At 43.8% G+C, this 18,163-nt stretch overlaps 2 protein-coding genes across 2 annotated transcripts in view; one reads left to right on the top strand and one right to left on the bottom strand.

The window, feature by feature from the left end:
• LOC131464275 (disabled homolog 2-interacting protein-like) overlaps positions 1–9,856 on the top strand; it is a 13,707-nt gene extending 3,851 nt beyond the window's left edge. Inside the window, 18 exon segments of the mRNA XM_058636680.1 lie at positions 1,040–1,184; positions 1,275–1,365; positions 1,368–1,446; positions 1,773–2,044; positions 2,750–2,958; positions 3,079–3,223; positions 3,326–3,470; positions 4,021–4,257; positions 4,562–4,751; positions 5,214–5,431; positions 5,520–5,611; positions 5,706–6,182; positions 6,473–6,750; positions 7,447–7,560; positions 7,665–7,787; positions 7,892–7,971; positions 8,049–8,136; positions 8,371–9,856. Of these exon segments, the coding sequence (XP_058492663.1) occupies positions 1,040–1,184; positions 1,275–1,365; positions 1,368–1,446; positions 1,773–2,044; positions 2,750–2,958; positions 3,079–3,223; positions 3,326–3,470; positions 4,021–4,257; positions 4,562–4,751; positions 5,214–5,431; positions 5,520–5,611; positions 5,706–6,182; positions 6,473–6,750; positions 7,447–7,560; positions 7,665–7,787; positions 7,892–7,971; positions 8,049–8,136; positions 8,371–8,541 (3,154 nt within the window). The 3' untranslated portion in view covers positions 8,542–9,856.
• A 956-nt stretch (positions 9,857–10,812) lies between these two features.
• Positions 10,813–17,083, bottom strand: LOC131464279 (gelsolin-like). The gene is made up of 19 exons (XM_058636688.1): positions 17,000–17,083; positions 16,281–16,486; positions 15,527–15,681; positions 14,886–15,047; positions 14,641–14,700; positions 14,469–14,558; positions 14,267–14,356; positions 14,055–14,187; positions 13,869–13,957; positions 13,662–13,790; positions 13,503–13,589; positions 13,191–13,324; positions 12,918–13,008; positions 12,667–12,837; positions 12,339–12,513; positions 12,126–12,247; positions 11,373–11,450; positions 11,235–11,295; positions 10,813–11,061 (listed from the first exon to the last, which is right to left on the bottom strand). Exons 2-19 carry the CDS (start codon positions 16,471–16,473, stop codon positions 10,940–10,942), a joined length of 2,142 nt encoding a protein of 713 aa, XP_058492671.1. The 5' UTR covers positions 16,474–16,486; positions 17,000–17,083; the 3' UTR covers positions 10,813–10,939.
• Between the last annotated feature and the right edge of the window lie 1,080 nt (positions 17,084–18,163).

The raw sequence follows: 18,163 nt of genomic DNA, 5'->3' as shown, positions 1-18,163 counted from the left end.
AATAGGTTGATGATTCCAGGTGTTGTTGAGAGGTTTAATCAGACAAACATCAAACATCCAGCAAATACGGAACTGAGTGAGCTGTAACCATTTCCAACAGGAAGGATAAGATGCTCGCACACCCTCCATGTTCATGATACAGAGTATGAAAAACTGTTGTTGGTGCGATTACTGCTCCGTGTTTGATGCAGTTGAGATGAGACGACCATCTGTCTGCGTCCAATCCCACTCTGAATACCTGGATCTTACTGTTGGCCAAGAAGATGCAAATTATCGACGAGAAGTCTCGTTGCTCCACCACACAGCCTACCAATGCCAGTAAAGGTCAAAGTTCAGCATCGTTGTTTCAGGAAATGAATCTTGAAATGCAGACACACATTTGCTATGATGTCAGCAAGGACAGTGTGTTTACTTCATTTTGATCATGACCTGACAGACATGTCCAAGGATCTTCATAGAAACTTCAGACCACCTGATCACCAGAGCCATAGACCTCAAGTCCATGAGACCTCCAGAACCTCCCACATGTAGATTACCAGTACAATGGACTTCCAGACCAGCAGATCTACAGACCAGCAGAGAGGCTTAATGCATAGTGTCTTTTTGAGAGAAGAGTCTTTGTGAGGACAATTGTGGGCTTTAGTGTTTCATTAACAAGGGCTCAGTTAATGCTAGCTTACCTTACAAGGCTATAATTTGGCAAATTTGAGCCGTAGTCATCCATTTCTTGTGGTTGGCTGCAGAATCATAGATCATATCACAGAAACCGAGCTCCCTCATGGAGCTCTGAAGCGTACCACAGATACAGATTTGAAGTAAAAGGCTCTGGACTCTGTATGTTAGAGTACTCTGTTGCTGTCATTATGGATAACAACTTTTATAGGTTGAGACCTTTGATGTGAATACCTTTTTCATCTCCAAGTTATTTAAAAACGAGAAACATTTACACTAACACACGTGGAACCAACACTGTAACACTGAGTTAACACACCGATGATCAAAACTCATGTTTACAACTCTCTGTCTGTGTGTTTTCCAGGTGTGTGATGCAGCGGCTGCATTGTGGTAGCCAGGAGTCGTTGCTAAGCACTGGCTGTGTGTCGTCTCTGGAGCTCAGGATGGACCAATCAGTGATCATCAAGCCTGTTCACTCATCCCTGCTGGGACAGGACTACTGCTTCGAGGTTCACACAGAACCACTCACATTACACACACTAATAAAACCTACATACTTGTGTTTCTGTGGCAAAAACCTCTAACTGTATATCTCCTAGGTAACAACCACGACGGGCACCAAGTGTTTCTCATGTCGTTCGGCGGCAGAGAGAGATAAATGGATGGAGAATTTGCGACGAGCTGTTCATCCAACAAAGACAACAGCAGAAGACTGGAGAATGTCCTGACTCTGTGGGTCATCGAGGCCAAAGACCTGCCTGCTAAGAAAAGGTAGAGTCTGAACAGAGGGCACTATACCTAAAAACCAGTACCTGTTCTATTGAGAAGGGTCTGACTGCAAACTATAGTCCTTATGACACACCTCCCCTCTCAAGGCACGCCCCCTTTACTCCCCAACTCTGATCCTCTCTGTCATGGGGGTACAGGTACAGGCTGCAGCTGGATACTTTGGTTCAATCAGCTGCCAAGAGAGGGCGCTACACTTGAGATCTGTATTAACTGTAATTGTCATATATGTACTACAGGTACTGTATGTGGTAAGCGTGTATGTACTGAAGCAAGAACACAACGTATTTAATGTAGTATTTGTACTACAGGTACTTCTGTGAGCTGTGCCTGGATGACAGTCTTTATGCCAGGACATCTTGTAAACTGAAGACGGACAACATCTTTTGGGGGGAACGTTTCGACTTTAGCAGTCTCCCCTCCATCAGCGCTGTCACCCTCCACCTCTACAAAGACACCGACAGGAAGAGGAAGAAAGACAAGAGCAGCTACGTTGGGTTGGTCAACATCCCTGTCGCCACAGTGACCGGCAGACAGCTGGTGGAGAAGTGGTACACTCTGAGCACGCCCAGTACAATTCGAAGTATGTACTATGCATTTGTTTGTTCCTTTCCACATTTCAACATCATATCATCACAGCTATTCACTGATGACTGAACTTGAAATGTGACACCGCTGAAAACAGCCAGGCTTTCATAAGACGATGTGTTATAGGCTGTGCTTGCTGTGAGTTGTCTGTAGCTTTTCCTGCAGTGTTTTTAAATGAGTGCTCTCATAATCATAAAGAAACTTGACTGATTAGCCGGTGTAGAAAAGAGTCAGGATCACATATCATCACATATGTGATCTGACATAATCTGTACGTCCACAAAGTGAAGCCAATCTGCATGAAACCTGCATTCTATTAAATGGGTTTCAGGAGGTGACACTAAAGGTTAGTATGTAAATCTGAATTATTATATCATTAAACAACAGAGTTATGTCTTAATCTTTAGTATGAGGTCTTCATTACATCCTTTTTGTAAATCAATGTCCCATTTAGAGTCAAATAAACAAAACAAGTCTATTTACTGGGGCATGGATATCATGTGATTGGCAGCAAGTACTGTCCAATAGGTGCATGGTTGCAGGTGGACATATATTCTCAGACACGCCTACTCCCAAGTATGGTTACTTCTGACTTCAAAAGTGGAGGCACTGGCCAAAATAGTACATTTGAGGATTGGGTATCAATCAGTCCCATGTTTCTACTAACAACTGTAATAATAACGACCTTGTTGTGTTTCAGGTAAGTCTTCTGTGCCTACAGTGCGAATCAAAGCGAGATACCAGAGCATCATCATCCTGCCAATGGAACAGTACAAAGAGTTTGCTGAGTACATCAGCTCAAACTACCTGCTGCTCTGCAACACGCTGGAGGGCTCTATCAGTTTGAGGGCAAAGGAGGAACTGGCTGCAGCACTTGTCCACATCCTGCATAGCACTGGGAAAGCAAAGGTAAACACGCCCACCTCACCTCACCCCACCCACATAAAGTTCAACTCCTTTAAGCTGCACCTCACCCTCAATCTCCTCACGCTCAGATCAATTTTGATGACCTTTGATCCCTGTCTGCAGGACTTCCTGACAGACCTGATGATGTCAGAGGTGGACCGTTGCCGTGACAACGACCAACTGATCTTCAGAGAGAACACGCTGGCGACAAAAAGCATTGAGGAATATCTGAAGCTGATTGGACAGAAGTACCTTCAGGACGCCCTGGGTGCACACACACACACACAAAGATCTGTCTAGTTACTGTAATCGATCAGTGTGCAGACTTTTTATTAGCAGTCAAACTCAAGTGATTGCTTTCCATGTACAGGGGAGTTCATTAAAGCTCTGTATGAGTCTGATGAGAACTGTGAGGTTGACCATTCCCGCTGTTCATCCTCTGACCTCGCCGAGCATCAGGCCAACCTGAGGATGTGCTGTGAACTCGCCTTCTGCAAGATCCTCGACTCATACAGGTACACGCGTATTTAAAGACAACCAAGCGTTAACGCACATGTGGCACTGACATAAGATTATCCTCAGTTTATACTATGAAAGGGATACTGTCAGGAAAAGAAGGTTTTAGTCTGACTGGAAACTGAAGTTGGTATTGCTTTGTAAACTGCTCACTACCCATGCCAAAGTCCAAAGAGAAAAATAATAATTTTAGTAAAAAGTTCAATTGTAAAGTCTATTAAGATCTGTGGGGATAAAATGTTCTCATCTCGAGGGGAAGGAAAGTGATTTAAATAGTCACTATTGGAGTCAGATTTCATTAGAAACAGTAACCCAATCCATAATTTCGGGACAGCTACTGAGAAGGCTCAGTCACCCGGGGTTTTAAAATGAGATTTAAGCCCATCCAAGGTCGTCTGAGTGATTGACCTCAGTGTTCTGGATGGATGATCTGCTTATCAAATTTAAAAACACTGTCAAAGGGGACACCAGGATAATGTGGCAAAAAGATATCGTAGCCTTCAATATTTTATTAGGTTTCAGTTAATCCTAATTACTTTAACTGAACAGGGTCTTCCCACGGGAGCTGAAGGAGGTGTTTGCATCATGGCGTCAGGAGTGTGGTAACCGAGGTCGACCAGACATCAGCGAGCGTTTGATCAGTGCCTCACTGTTCCTACGCTTCCTGTGTCCTGCTGTCATGTCACCGTCGCTGTTCGACCTGATGCAGGAATATCCTGACGAGCGTACGGCGAGAACTTTGACTCTCATAGCCAAAGTCATCCAGAACCTTGCCAACTTCAGCAAGTGAGTCTACAATTTAACTGTGAAGCAGCAGGATAACGTTTATTGCTATCATCAGGAAATGCTTTAAAGAATCAGTCTATAGTCTAGAGATGAGTATTGTTTGGATTTATGTTAATACCTGGACTGCTCATCAGTTACTTATTAGTTACTGATCAATACTCGTCAGAAAATGCTAAAGGAAAGCAGCACAGTTTGTCCAGAAGCTTATTGATACTTTGGTACAGACCATTTAGAAAGTGATACCAGTTAAATTCCAGTTTTCTATACCTGTTTCTCTACCTGTCACCTGTATGTTCACCTGCAGGTTCGGCACTAAAGAAGAGTACATGCTGTTCATGAATGACTTTGTGGAGCGGCAGTGGAGCAGCATGCAGCGTTTCCTGCAGGAGATCTCAAACCCAGACGGACTGAACAACACTGCTGGCTTCGATGGATACATTGACCTCGGCAGAGAGTTGTCCAGTCTTCATACACTGCTTACAGAGCTTGACCAGGTGTGACAGGGGCTTCAAAGAGAGAAAACTCTCAGTCATTAATGACCTCATGCAGGGTCCTAAACCTCAGGTTAAGAACCTCAGAGCTGATGACTCAGATTACCTGTGGTTTATTGAGCCAAATTAATAATTAGAAAATTACTGATATTAACTTATCCCACCTATCTCTCGCAAGTCAAGTCAACTTTATTTCTATAGAATGTTTAAGAACGACTAGGGAGGACCTAAGTGCTTTACAAAAAAGGTACAACAAGATATATAACATAATAAAACACATTAAATCATAATCAAAAAAACAGTAACATGGGAAAATATTTGAATAAGTGAAATAGGAAAGTAGTTAAATCTAGTAAGTAATCTGTCAGGATAAAATGTTCTCTCTCTTATGTCAAGATCACTCTCTCTCCACCCTTTTTGTCTCTGACCTTTCTTTCTCTCTCTCCACCTGTTTCTCTCTTTCAGGCGTCTCTTTCAAAGCTTGGCCCTCTTCCTCGGATCCTCAGAGACGTATCAGCGGCTCTCGCTAACCCTGGGGGCTTGTCTGTTTCCTCTCCAGAGCCTCAGAGGGTGGTGTCTCCTCCCCCTCTCTCCCCACCCCCTCTATCACCACCCCTCTCTCCTCCCTTGGCCACCTGTAATCCCTCCGTTGGCCTGCAGGGTGGTGTCGGACTGGATGGCGGGTTAGTATCAAATGTTCCTGTTAGCATTGGCATTATTGTTACTATTATTGTCAAAAAAGGTAACAATGATCTGATTATGTGTGTGTAGTTTGGTGGACTTTACCCGACTTCCATCTCCAACTCCAGAAAATAAAGATCTGTTTTTCGTCACGAAAGGATCCAGTCTGCAGCCTGCATCAGGTGACATCTTTGACCGCATATTTATACACAATCACCTTCAATATTTGCTGAACTAGTCTGTGACCTCTGACCTCAGATCCCTCACTTCCTGTAGGTATGCAGGGCTCTCCAGCTCCAAGCTCTTCCTATTCAGAGCCCAATGAGAACGAGGTGGGCTTTGAAATCGCCAATGGTGCCAGGAGGGAGGGGCCAGAGCTGACCAGTGAGAGCCGCAGTCTGTCCCTGGTTGACCTGCAGGATTCCTCCCCTAGTGATGGTCTTGACGACAGCCAATGGCAGCGCAGGACAGGGCTCCTCCCCCTCTCTTTTCAGAACCCGGTGTATCACATGACCACCACATCTCCGCGGCAACCGCAGCAGCAGACAGACGCCACGCCCTCTGACGGCTCAGTGGGGTCTCAAGCAAATGCTGAGGAAAGACTTGCCATGTCGACCAAACCGGCTTTTCTTACTCAGATGTCCGTCGGGCTCGGGTGCGGAGAGAGGGGGGAGAGGACATCCGCCCTGTCGAGCAGCAGCAGCGGTGAAGAATATTCAAGACGAGCTCTGTCTCTGAACGAGACTACCACAGGTGCTATAAGATTAAATCATTTAGTACAAGTAAAACAATCTACATGAACCTAAAAGGATAGTTCAGGTGTTATGAGGCTTGTATGAAACATAAAACCTCGTTAGCGTTGACTGTGTGTCAAGAATCAGCCTGAGACACGCAGGTTCATTATCACCAAACACATTCAGGATAGACAGGACAGGTGTCATTATCTCATTAAACCACACTTCAAAAAACCCAGACCATCCCTTTAATAGAACACCTGATTTACCAAAACCCCTTGTTTCTTTTCCATGGCTCCTCCTGCTCAGCTGGCCCTGCTCCACCTCGCCAGAACTCATCGGGTCCTCAGCGTCGCATCGATCAGCCTCCTCCCCCCAACTCCGCCCCCCCAGGACCCCCTCGGGGCCGGACACCTCCCAGCATGCTCAGTGGCAGTAGTGGGGGCTGCGCCTACCCTCCTCGTCCCGCCTCCGGCAGCATCATGTCCTCAAGCCCAGATTGGCCAAGTGGCAACCAGACGCGGCTTAGACAGACGTCGTCATCATCCAAAGGAGACAGCCCAGAGAAACAGCGACCTGCTGCCAAGGTAACCAGGATGTCACATGATGTTTCCATACTCAGCAGATAACTGGTTAAGTTTTCTAGTCAAATGAACTTAATTGATACGTAAAAGCCATACTTATGTACATCTCTTGGGCTGTGTCCTCAGTGTTAAAGAGTGCCAAATTACTCAATATTGTGGACCAGAAAAGGCAGAGACAAGACAGGATTAGAAGCTTAAACAGTTTATTTTTATTTTAATTACAAACAAAAAAACGAACTGCAGCTGTAATCCTGAGTCCAAAAACCAAGAATATGACGAGGGAAACACACTGGGCAGCAGCAGCAGCAGAAAGAGAGCAACTGATCCTGAGACACCAGAAAAAACTCAAATCAAAATCTCCAAAGTCAAGAAGATAACAAAATACTCATGAAGCTGAGCGATCTGGCAAAGAGTAGAAGTGGTGACCGGGTGTAAATACAGCAGTGGGTGATAATGGTAAGCAGGGTGATGAGCAGCAGGTGAGTGAGAGCCAGAGGCGGGAAACCAGGCAGCCCCGCCCACCCTGCAAAGACAGGACAACCAAACACACCCACAAACAAACCACATGTGCTCATCCTCCAGGCATACTGACAGGGAAGTAAACAAACTGCAGATCCCAACACTGGTTCACATCAGTGACAACACAGAAGCCTCTGCTTCATTATTGTTCACTGTCTAATTGTGTGTGTGTGCCCTCAGGCTCCCTCTCCTTGTGCATTGGATCGCACTGCAGCCTGGCTGCTCAACATGAACTCAGCCTCCTCCTACGGAGAAACAGAGGATGATCGTCACGACGATGCCCTAATTGAGAAAGTAAGCAACTCCTTGGACTGGTTCTACCAGTTCTGCTTTATCTGCTGGCTCTGACTCTGTGTGTGTGTGTGTGTGTGTGTGTGTGTGTGTGTGTGTGTTTGTAGTACCAGCAGGAGATTGCTTTGCTGCAGGAGAAGTTGCGAGTTGCAGCGCTGCGTCAAGATGAGTGCGAAGCTCGTCTGATGGTCCAGGATCAGCAGAACCAGCGTATGCTGCAGGAGTATCAGGTCTGTAACACCTGTTTGAGCCACCAGGACTACTGTCACTCTCATGCTCTCCTGATGTGTGAGGTCACATGACTCTGCTAGATCAACTGGGGTTTGTTTTCCAGGCTCGGCTGGAGGACACAGAGAGCAGATTAAGGAGGCTGCAAGACGATAAGGACCTTCAGATGAACAGCATCATCAGCAGGTGTGAACCCCAAACTGTCAGTCTGTCTTTACTTGCGTGTCTGTGTGTCAGACCTGTCTGACTTTCCACCTGTGCAGGTTGATGGCGGTGGAGGAGGAACTGAAAAAGGATCACTCTGACATGCAGGCTGTAGTCGACTCCAAACAAAAGATCATAGAAGCACAGGTACTTGTTTGTTTGTTTAACTTAGATGAGGTTAGAGTTCTCAACGGGTCGGGTTCGGGCGGAAAAAATATGCAAATGAGACGGATCAGGTCTCAGGCTTAAAGACCCGGGGGCCTGGTCGAGTCGGGTTGTAATTTTCAGGCCCGTTGAGAACTCAACATCAGGTTTAGATTATATAAAGGTGACAGCTCAGGTGTTTTGACCGTGGAAGACATCTACCTGTCTGTCTTTTAGGAAAAGAGGATAGCAAGTCTTGATGCAGCAAACACGCGCCTGATGGCAGCTCTTACTCAGCTGAAGGAACGGTATGCTGTGACATCACAGAGGAACGGTCTGTCTCCTAGCAACACGTCATCTCTGCAGATCACCGAGAATGGAGAGTTCCGCAACTCTGGTAACTGCTAAGCAACTTACAACTGGGCTCCAAATGGCTGTGAGTGCAGGGTAGGGGGAGTGGCTTAACTGCATGTGAGAAGTGGCTGGAGGCGGGGCTAATTAATCAACTACATTTTTTTTTTAAATCAACCAATCACTGCTGTCCTCACCACCAACCTGTCAATCCATTGCCACCTCTTATTGTGACACATCTGACCTCTGACTTGACTCTGCCCCTGTTCCTAGGTTACCCCTTATTTACTGTTTTTGTTTTGCATGTTTCCTGAACATCTCACGACATTTGACATCCTTTCCTGTTTCGAGAATGACCCTTTCCATATACCGAAGTAACTTACGTTGTATTATGGTCTGATGGACTATACCCAGGTCAGGTTAAAAGTGTGTGGCCCCAGCTTAGTTGGACGAACTCTGTCTGTATATGGATGAAGAATGTAGTTCAGGTTTTATGAAGTGTGGCTGTAAGTTGTAGTGACATAGTTAGCGTCTGTCAAAGCTGTGTATGCCCACTGCAGTCCTAGGCCGGCACTAGGCGCAGGAGGACAGCAGGGGTGCACACAGTTCAGGCAGTGGTCACTATGTGCCCTAAACTCTCTCGTAACTCTCTCTGGTTCAGTCAGACTGTATGGCACTTTTCTCAATAAAATAAATCTAATTATAGTGTGTAAATATATCTGGCCCAATTGGGTAACTCTGTGGCTCTGGTTGTACTAGTCAAACTGGAACTATCCCTGTATCTGACTGAAGTGATGGCTGTGGTGCCACTCATCTACAAGAAACAACTCCAACTGTACATGGTTCGTGTTTAGCACAGCTCAGGGCTGTTGTGGATATGTATTTAGCATTTTTAGGTTCTTAACTTTAAATTGTGAGTCGAAGGAACAGTCCGACACTTGTCTGATTCACGGGGTCCGGAGTCAGACCAGTTTAATGTGTGTGTACAGAAACTGGTCCTTGTTAGCTTAGCTTTGCACAAACACTGGAAGCAGCTCTATCAAAACAGAACCTTTGATCAGAGTCAGGCATTAGTTTGTGTTGTTTCAGGCAATTCCACAGAGTTTAATGTAAACATCTGATCTTATTGTAAAACAGTAAAACTCCTTAAATTGTGATGAATAGTTTGTGAACATGCACACACACACACACACACACACACATCTGCTGTCCTGTACAGACTGAACTCTGTCCTCTACTGTGTTCACTGTGGCCTCTGTCTGTTATTCTGTATTTATGAGAAACATTTCATTCTGTTACAGATCCTTATTGTTATTTATCAATATCAGTATTTATAAAGAGAGATGCTCCAATAAACTGTTACACTATCAAACCGTTTCTATGATTTTCTTTTTTTTTTTAATTAGGTTATTGAATAAGGACAGCACATATAATGATCAACAAATCAGCACAAAGCATCAGTGTAAAAATGCCAGAATGAACACAATCGCTAAATCCTGAGGCAGGTACCATAAGACAAACAGTACTTGTGGAGTCACAGACACAACTGACAAAATGTATAATAAGACAAAAATAAATGAAAATGGTCATCCTTTTGCTTTGTTTTCAGCTGTTTGAGGGTCAATTTGGTGTTAGCTGTCACAGTACCTGATAAGAGCTGGTACTTAGGTCCGTGAATATCACATGAGACAAGACCTTTGGACTAAATTTAGTCCTGCACCCCAGTACATTAGTCTCCCTTTGCTAGTGCTCTGGTATGAAAGGATTTAATGGTGGGGGCAAACACATTTTTTCAAACCTTAAAAACCAAACAAACTTCCAGAAGATCTGATTTGTGGCAATGTCGAGAAAGTAAGGAAAATGTATAGGTTTACTGTCCAGGATTTTGACTGCTTTCTTGAAGAGAGACTTGATGATTTACAGTGCTTACACATGTATGTGATCAGGTTGTGTAACCGCAAGTTATGTAAGAAAATATTACAGCATGTACATTTTTGTTGATTCTGTGGTAAGATATGAGGTCTTATATGATAAATATTTGACAGATTGAATTTGATTATATTTGAGATTTGTATATATATATACATACATACATACATATGTATACATATATACTGTATATACACATACACATATATACTGTATACATACATACATATGTATACATATATACTGTACACATATATACTGTATATACATATATACATATACATATATATATATACATACATATATATATACATACATATATATATACACATATATATATATACACACACACACACACACGTCCTCTGGTGTCTGAAAGGTTACAGGCAGACAGACATATAGACTGACAGATAGGTATTCTTTATTGAAGCAGTGAAACCCAGAGCTTTTACATTATTTCCTGATGGTAAGTGATGTCATTATGTCACACACATTTCAGGTAGCGCGCCAGTGGGTTGTCGGCCCATTACTCAGTGTTCCAGCCTAGAAACCAGCCTGTGAAGGTCGGCGGTTCAAATCCCTGTTTCACCGTCACGATGGGGGTGCGAGGGTCCCTGTCGGCTGGGTCACTTTCTATGTAGCGGACAGCTGGACATGAAACAATCAGTTAGCAATGCATTGTGGATCACCTGATCACCTGATCACCAGACTCTGGAAGCACCTGGTGGCCTCAAATATACTTGAACCCAACAAGCTACTTAATGTTTTAAAAACTGATATTAAAATGTGGTGAAAACTGGGCAACTTCGTGTCTGTCTCACCCATTGCTGCACTCTCTGTCTTCTCTTCTTCATAAGCCTCATTCCCGATCCAAATAAACACCTACAGGAAGTAAGAGAACATGAGTAAAGAGAAAGGGAGCTGGCTCTGTGACCATCATAACAGCAAGAGAGTTTCACCTGATCAAATGTATCCAAGATCATGATGTCATCAGGAGCAAGGTCATCCTGCATCAGCTCACCTGGAACCTCCTCCATCTGAACACACAGGGAGTGAGATGGCTTAGAAACATTTCACATTGACTTCAGGCAAACACTTTGAACACCCAAACAACCACAAACAAATCCTGAAACATCACATGACTGTAAATACCAAAGACTGCCGTGCCAAGCACAGTCAACACCTTAGTAACAAATGAGTAACACAACTTACTATTAAAACCAAGTGAATCTCATAGTGACCACTGACTAGACAATATGAGAACTTCATGTCATGGTTATCCTAATTTACAATACTATGAAAACAACACTGCTTTAAACTCTTACATGGTTTTGAAATCATTCTACCATACACTTTACATAACACATACATACTTTTTAGGTTTATGTAAAAGATGCAGGCCCTTCTTTATGCAGCATTTCAAAATAAATACCTAGATTATATTTGTGAGTAAGACAACATTTTTAAGTCATTCACATAAAATAGTAAACATTTTCATGATCATAACAATAATAGATCACCACTGACGGGTGTTTTTTATCTCAGTGCACAAAAACAATTATATACTTCTACCACTGACCATAACTAACACCTAAGGTCATGTTTCCTTTTAATCAGAGATTATCAACACATGGCTTATAAACAACTCCACTGATCGTTCTAGACAAACATAAACAATAATAACCATAAGCAATGGTAACAGCCTAATGTACCAGGACGTTTCCGGTCTTGTTAGAGCAGGCAAACAGACGAGGAGGGCGAGCCTCCATTGTGTTCTTTAGCCGAGGAGAGTGACAGTAGTCCTTCTTTCCTCCCAGCTCATCCCAGAAATTATCTGTGACCAAACACACGGGTTGAATAGAGTTCAGCAGTGTTATATTTACATCAAAACACACGAAGACTCCCCCATCACTTGCAGCCCTCACCTTCCTCGTCTCCTTCATCCAGTGGTGTAGGGGTCACCGTCAGGATCTCGGCCAGGTGCTCAGCCCCCTTTACCTCAGCTGAGCTACTCATCCTCCCTTTCCACATCCAGGATCCAGAGAGGGAAACCAGGAGGAAGACATCATTGGAGTTCAGACTGGAGGAGGATGGGTCTACCTAAGTTGAACAGAAGACACAGTCTGGCTCAGACTGGTCTAACTGGACTAATACTGGAAAGAGACTCCACGATATACACTTTAAAAAAATAACATTACTATTTGTGACTAACACTCTGCAGCCTGATCCTGACAGACTTCTGCTTCGGTTTACCTCCACAGCTCTGGTGTCATCTGCTGGATTGGCTCGAACCTGGAACAATCGGACATCAGCCACCTCTGACTGCCCACCCTCTCTGGATGTCCCGCCCTTGTACACCACCATTGGCTGATCCCCAAACAGGCTCATGAGGTGGGCGGGCTCTTTTCCTTGAACCACTCGGACCTGCAGACAGGCAACAGTATGATGAATAGAGTCTGTATACTCGTTACACATTTGTGTCCAGTGTTCACCAGTTTAAGCACCTGCACAGCACCACCTCCCAGTTCTTCATCCATCTGGCATGCCAGTATAGCCGATGCTCCAACCTCATCCTGACTAGACTCTGCTCCCTGCCTGCAGAGGTGGGGAAATACAAACAAAACACACTTTAATTGTCAAAACTATACATAACTGACAGCAAGCCTGCTTCCTGCATGCTCAGGCCAGGCGAATTCTGGACAATGGTTGGATCCAATTCTCAGGAAATATGGTGTTCATATCTCCAAAGTGTGGTTTAGTCATACAACATGTCTCACCATATGTAGATGACGTGACCCTGTCTGCCACTGTGCTGGTACTGGTACTGGATGAGGTAACTGTCTCCTCCGTAGAACTGACCAAAGACTGATGAATCCACTGGAACCTTGTCTGATCCCTCAATGCGCCAGATCTGCAGACAGATAGGTGGAGAGAGAGAGACAGCAAGAGAGACAGCTCAGACAGCGAGACAAGCACAGTAGGACTATGTAGGGATTTTCCACTCGGTCACTATGGACAAACACATGTTGATACACATGATAAACTTATCCTATTTAGTATGTTTATATAACCACTCACACCCTCCTCACCTGTTTCTCTCCATCTCCTCTGTCCACCATACCGTGCTGTGCTGCCATGGCCTCTGATTGGTGGAGTGATGACACATCAAACGGCACCTGTCCAATCACACTTAGAGTTAGTTCTGGGTTGGAAACATCAGGTCCTGAACTTCATTGTGACTAATTTACCTTCTTAATCTTTGCAATCGTACTGGACACATAAGCCGTTCCCATACCAACTGTGTCGTCGGGGTCCCTCCAGTTCTTAAAGAACTGTGTGAAGAGCGGAGTTTCCCCGTGTTCAGGAAGGACTTGGACCTGAGGGGGACCAGAGTTGAAGTTGACAGAAAAATGTACCACGCACACGTGTGTGTGTGTGTGTGTGTTTGTGTCTACCTGTGTGTATTCTGGGTAGTTCATCTTGTGGATGAACTGCTCTGCATTCTTCAGAACGGCATGACGCTCCTCAGTGTTTGCATCCTTACCTGTAAAAACACACATTCACATGCACACACGCTTTATTATAAACCAGTGTGAAACGCTTTCAGATGAGTTTCCTGCTAAAATAATCAAAGTCTGAACCTTTCCAAACAAAGACTTGTCCACCGGCTCCATTGTCAAGGATGAAACACTCGCTGGAGTGCAAAGCATCCTGGGAGAATGGACCCTGATCTGCTACCATGGTAACCTCCATGTCCCCATCTGCATTAGACACCTGACAGACAGATAGGGGAAGATCTCCTGCTATTGCTTCACTGCAGCAACCTTTAAAAAAAGTGAGAAACATTTCTTACCTTGTAGAGCTGAGCCACCTTCCTGTTGGAGACGTCAAACTTGCTGTCATCACTGTCAGCTTCAGGAAGCTCTGGCTTTTCCCCAAGGACCTGCATACAGAGGTCAGAGGTCAGATGAGGTTTTACAGTCATAAATATACAAAAGCACATAAATAAACACATTTTCTGCAAGTGCAGGTCAGGTAACATGTTGTGTCATCACCTCAGTCATCCTGTCTGGCTCGCTCCCCTCATCACAGAGCAGCACCTTGGCCCGCCCACATCGCTCATCACTACAGATACCCTTAGACACCTGTCAATCAACCAACCATCAGTCAGCCATTGCTTGATGTCACCAAAAGCGAATAATGTTATGAGGTGACATCAGGACTCACAATTGTTGCCTTCAGCTTCTCAAAGTGGTTGCTATGGAAACCAGACCACTGGATGATTTCCTGTAGAGGGAAATGGAGACAGGTTAAGAACTGTCGTCGGCCTGCCTCTGTCACATGTCTTTTGCTGACTCACCTCTCTTGATCTGTTTTAGCTCACTCTTCCAGCTTCAAGTAACTACCAGTCTCACCTCTCTCTACCAGTCTCACCTGTCTCTACCTGTCTCATCTCTCTCTACCAGTCTCACCTTTCCCAGGTCCAGTATGAAACTGTCGCCATGATTGAAACTCTCCCAGGAGAGCGGAACCTCTGTCGCCCTGACAACGCGTCGACCTTGCACTCTCAGCAGCCTCTGAACCTCCTCATCATTGGTCTCCGTGTGTCTGAACCCTGAAGCCACTCCCCCTTTCTGTGTACAGACAGGAAGTGATGTAATTAATGACAAAGACAGAACAGTAATCCGAGAAGTGGCTCAATCTATGGAGAGAATGGAAAAATACAACAGTGAAGTAAACCATTAAACAAGTAAAACATTCATTCATTCATTGTCTACGGCTTTATCCTCCACATGAGGGTCATTGGGAGCTGGAACCAATCCCAGCTGACAGAGGACAAAGGCGGGGTAGACCCTGGACAGGTCACCAGTCCATCGTAGGGCCACATATAGGGACAAACAACCATCCACTCTCACACCTACGGTCAATTTAGAGTGTCCAATTTTGGACTGTGGGAGGAAACTGGAGAACCCGCTGGGAGAACACAGAACAGGTCCAACAAAACAAAATAAATAAATAAATAAAATAGATAACAGTGAAGTGAAACAGTAAATCTAAACCAGCATTTCACTGCAGTAGTCCTGATTGTACTGGTAGTACTTCTTGTAGTTACCATGTATTTGAGCCCAGTTTTGAAGTACCCAGTGAAGGCACTGGACTCGTGACCCTGGACTTCACGATACTGGATCGGCGCCCCCTGCAGGTAATCGTCCAACTGGGTCGCAAAGATGGCCACGGCTGCTCGCTCATCCTGGGAACACTCTGAACCTGAAGCGATCGGTCAATCACAGAGAAGCCAAACGTATTTGAAAAAATAATATCATATTTAAATAATATTAGTTAAGTTCAGTTGTATTTAACGGGATTCAGGTTTTTTTTCTGTTACATTGTTAAATTGATTGCAAGTGTAATGGATCAGACACATTTCAAGATTTAGAAATGCATTCCTGAGGTTATATACAAGAGGATCTAAAGTTGCAAAACAACTCCTAAATGTAGGACAACCTTGGTTATGGTTTGATATCCTGCACTGGCTATTGTCCCTGCTTTAGTGTCAGTGGTATTGTACAGTAGCAGTACAGGAAAAGTGGGTGTGCTGCACCTTCTCTTGTTATATTTTTCTTTTTCTTTTTTTTCCTGATTTAGCCACTGATTTTCTGGAGGATATGTTAAAGTACTACAATGCATAAAGTATATAGTTATAGTGATTACACATTGAATAGTTGTATTCATGTTCATGTATAATTCATTATGTTGTTCATACATGTTCTTTTGTTGATTTATTTAAGGTAGCACATTTATTTCTCTTCAAGTATATGACACTTGAGTTAAAGGAAGCAGTATAAGTACATGATGTACTGCAGTACCTTGCCAGAAGTGCAGGTCGTATGAGAAGTTTCCTCCGCGGCTCTTAGTGCTGTGGAGAACCACGTAAGCATCTCCGGTGTAGAAACCTCCATACAGTTTCTCAGGCACTGGCACGAGATCCATGTCCTCCACCCGCCATACCTGTAGCCCCGCCCTGCAGCCGGCACGCTCAAACTCTGGGTGGAACACCATGACGTCACCTTACCTGTAGGGGATGAGGATCACATGAATAAAAAAAAAAAAGAGAACAAAATAAACAGACATCCCGGAAAGACAGGGAGTGACTCGCCCATTCAGACAGAACGAGGAAACAAAACCCCACGTTAAAAAAAACTCACGGGAAGTAAACGTCAAACACAGAAAGGCTCCAGAATCGTCAGATGCATTTAGCTATGTATCTGTAAATCTACATAGTTTCTCTTCCATTATTGTTATTGTTATATCTGTTTTGCAAATTATACCCTCCATACTGAATTTATTTTTTTTTTCATTTAAAGCCAATTAAAATCCGTTCAAAGCAAATAAAAGGTCACAATCACACCAGGAAGCGCTGGAAAAACCCACAGACCACAAACGTAGCACACAGAAACAAGTCCAGGATGGATGTGATCGATACAAGTACAGTGAAGAGATGAAGCTGTTGTTCAAAGTGGTGAAGGTGAGGAAAAGTGTGATCTAGGCGATAAATGTGAAGAGCTGCAGTGACTCCGACACTCACCTTCCGTGTTCAGCTGGAAACTGCAGCACACAAACAACAGCTGAGCTCCTGACTGTGTGTCATGTAAGGGAGGGGCTGCAGGTAATTTCACCTCCACACACCTCCACCCACTTCATACCTCACCTCACTTCGCAGCTGCAGCTGCTGCTCCTGTAACCACAGAAACATTTGTTCTGTGTTTTAAATCATTCAGACGTTTTTCTGTCACAAGTCATCAATAATTAACACGTGCTTCCTCTTCACACTTCTCTTTTATGTGCTGATTTTATTCACATTCTCATCTTTCCTGTTCTGCTCACTTTGATGAGAAAACACCTGGAAATGTGAACATGTATTCATGGACAGAAATAAAAAATAATTACATAATTAAATGCAATACATTAAGAAGGCACAACAATAATTGACCACAAACATTTTTACTCGGGATGGGACATACCACGTCTTTGTGTCTGATACTGATACTGATATCACAAACTCAAGTATCTACCCATACAGACATTAGTCCGATACAGTCATTGTAGACCATTTATGAACTATGAAGCTGTTAAATCATTTCAAACTGTGTAACAAATAGTGTTGCATGCAATTGTCACAACCTGGCTCAAAGTACAGTATGTGACAAAAAGGGAGACCACACATAGTCTGCAAATAATTTAACATATTTTAATTAAATGAAATTAAAGTAATCAAATACTTAAACATAATGTGTAAACAAAACAGGAACCAATAATGTCAGTTGGCAGGCCAGAGGAAGAGACTGCTTAAATAGCCTCAAGAGAAGGCAGAAAAAACAGCCAACAAGGGAAGCAAACATGACCAGCCCTGAATCCGTCACACAATATATAGGATTTTTGGATTGTAGCGGACTTTACTTTATTATCTGTCTGATATCCAATCCAGCTACCACTTTCGGACCGATACCTATACTGATTGATACCGATTCCCATCCCTAGTTTTTACATTACATTTATCATTACGGCCTGGTTTGGTTTCTCTTAGCAATCATCTTTGCAGCTTATTATATAAAATCATAAACTTTTATAGCTAAATTATTTATTTTAAACAGGAACCACTGATCATTATTTGCAAAAGAGGAACCATAAAAAGGTAACACAGATAGATTGAGAATCCACTCACACACTACACAACCAATACACTCACTTG

The sequence above is a fragment of the Solea solea genome, chromosome 8 (genome assembly GCF_958295425.1).
Source record: "Solea solea chromosome 8, fSolSol10.1, whole genome shotgun sequence".
Classification (NCBI taxonomy): Eukaryota; Metazoa; Chordata; class Actinopteri; order Pleuronectiformes; family Soleidae; genus Solea; species Solea solea.
The sequence above is the reverse complement of the archived record's forward strand: the minus strand, read 5'-3'. Positions and strand labels throughout refer to the sequence as shown.

Bases quoted from the DNA above. Each gene is read 5' to 3' on its own strand.
- LOC131464279 (XM_058636688.1), bottom strand. From the start codon at position 16,473: ATGGTGTTCCACCCAGAGTTTGAGCGTGCCGGCTGCAGGGCGGGGCTA. The intron at 14,188-14,266 runs GTAAGAAATGTT...TCTGTCTGTCAG, and splicing joins AGGTGGCTCAGCTCTACAAG to GTGTCTAATGCAGATGGGGA. The intron at 13,791-13,868 runs GTAGACACAAAC...GGTCCCCCTCAG, and splicing joins ACTACCCAGAATACACACAG to GTCCAAGTCCTTCCTGAACA.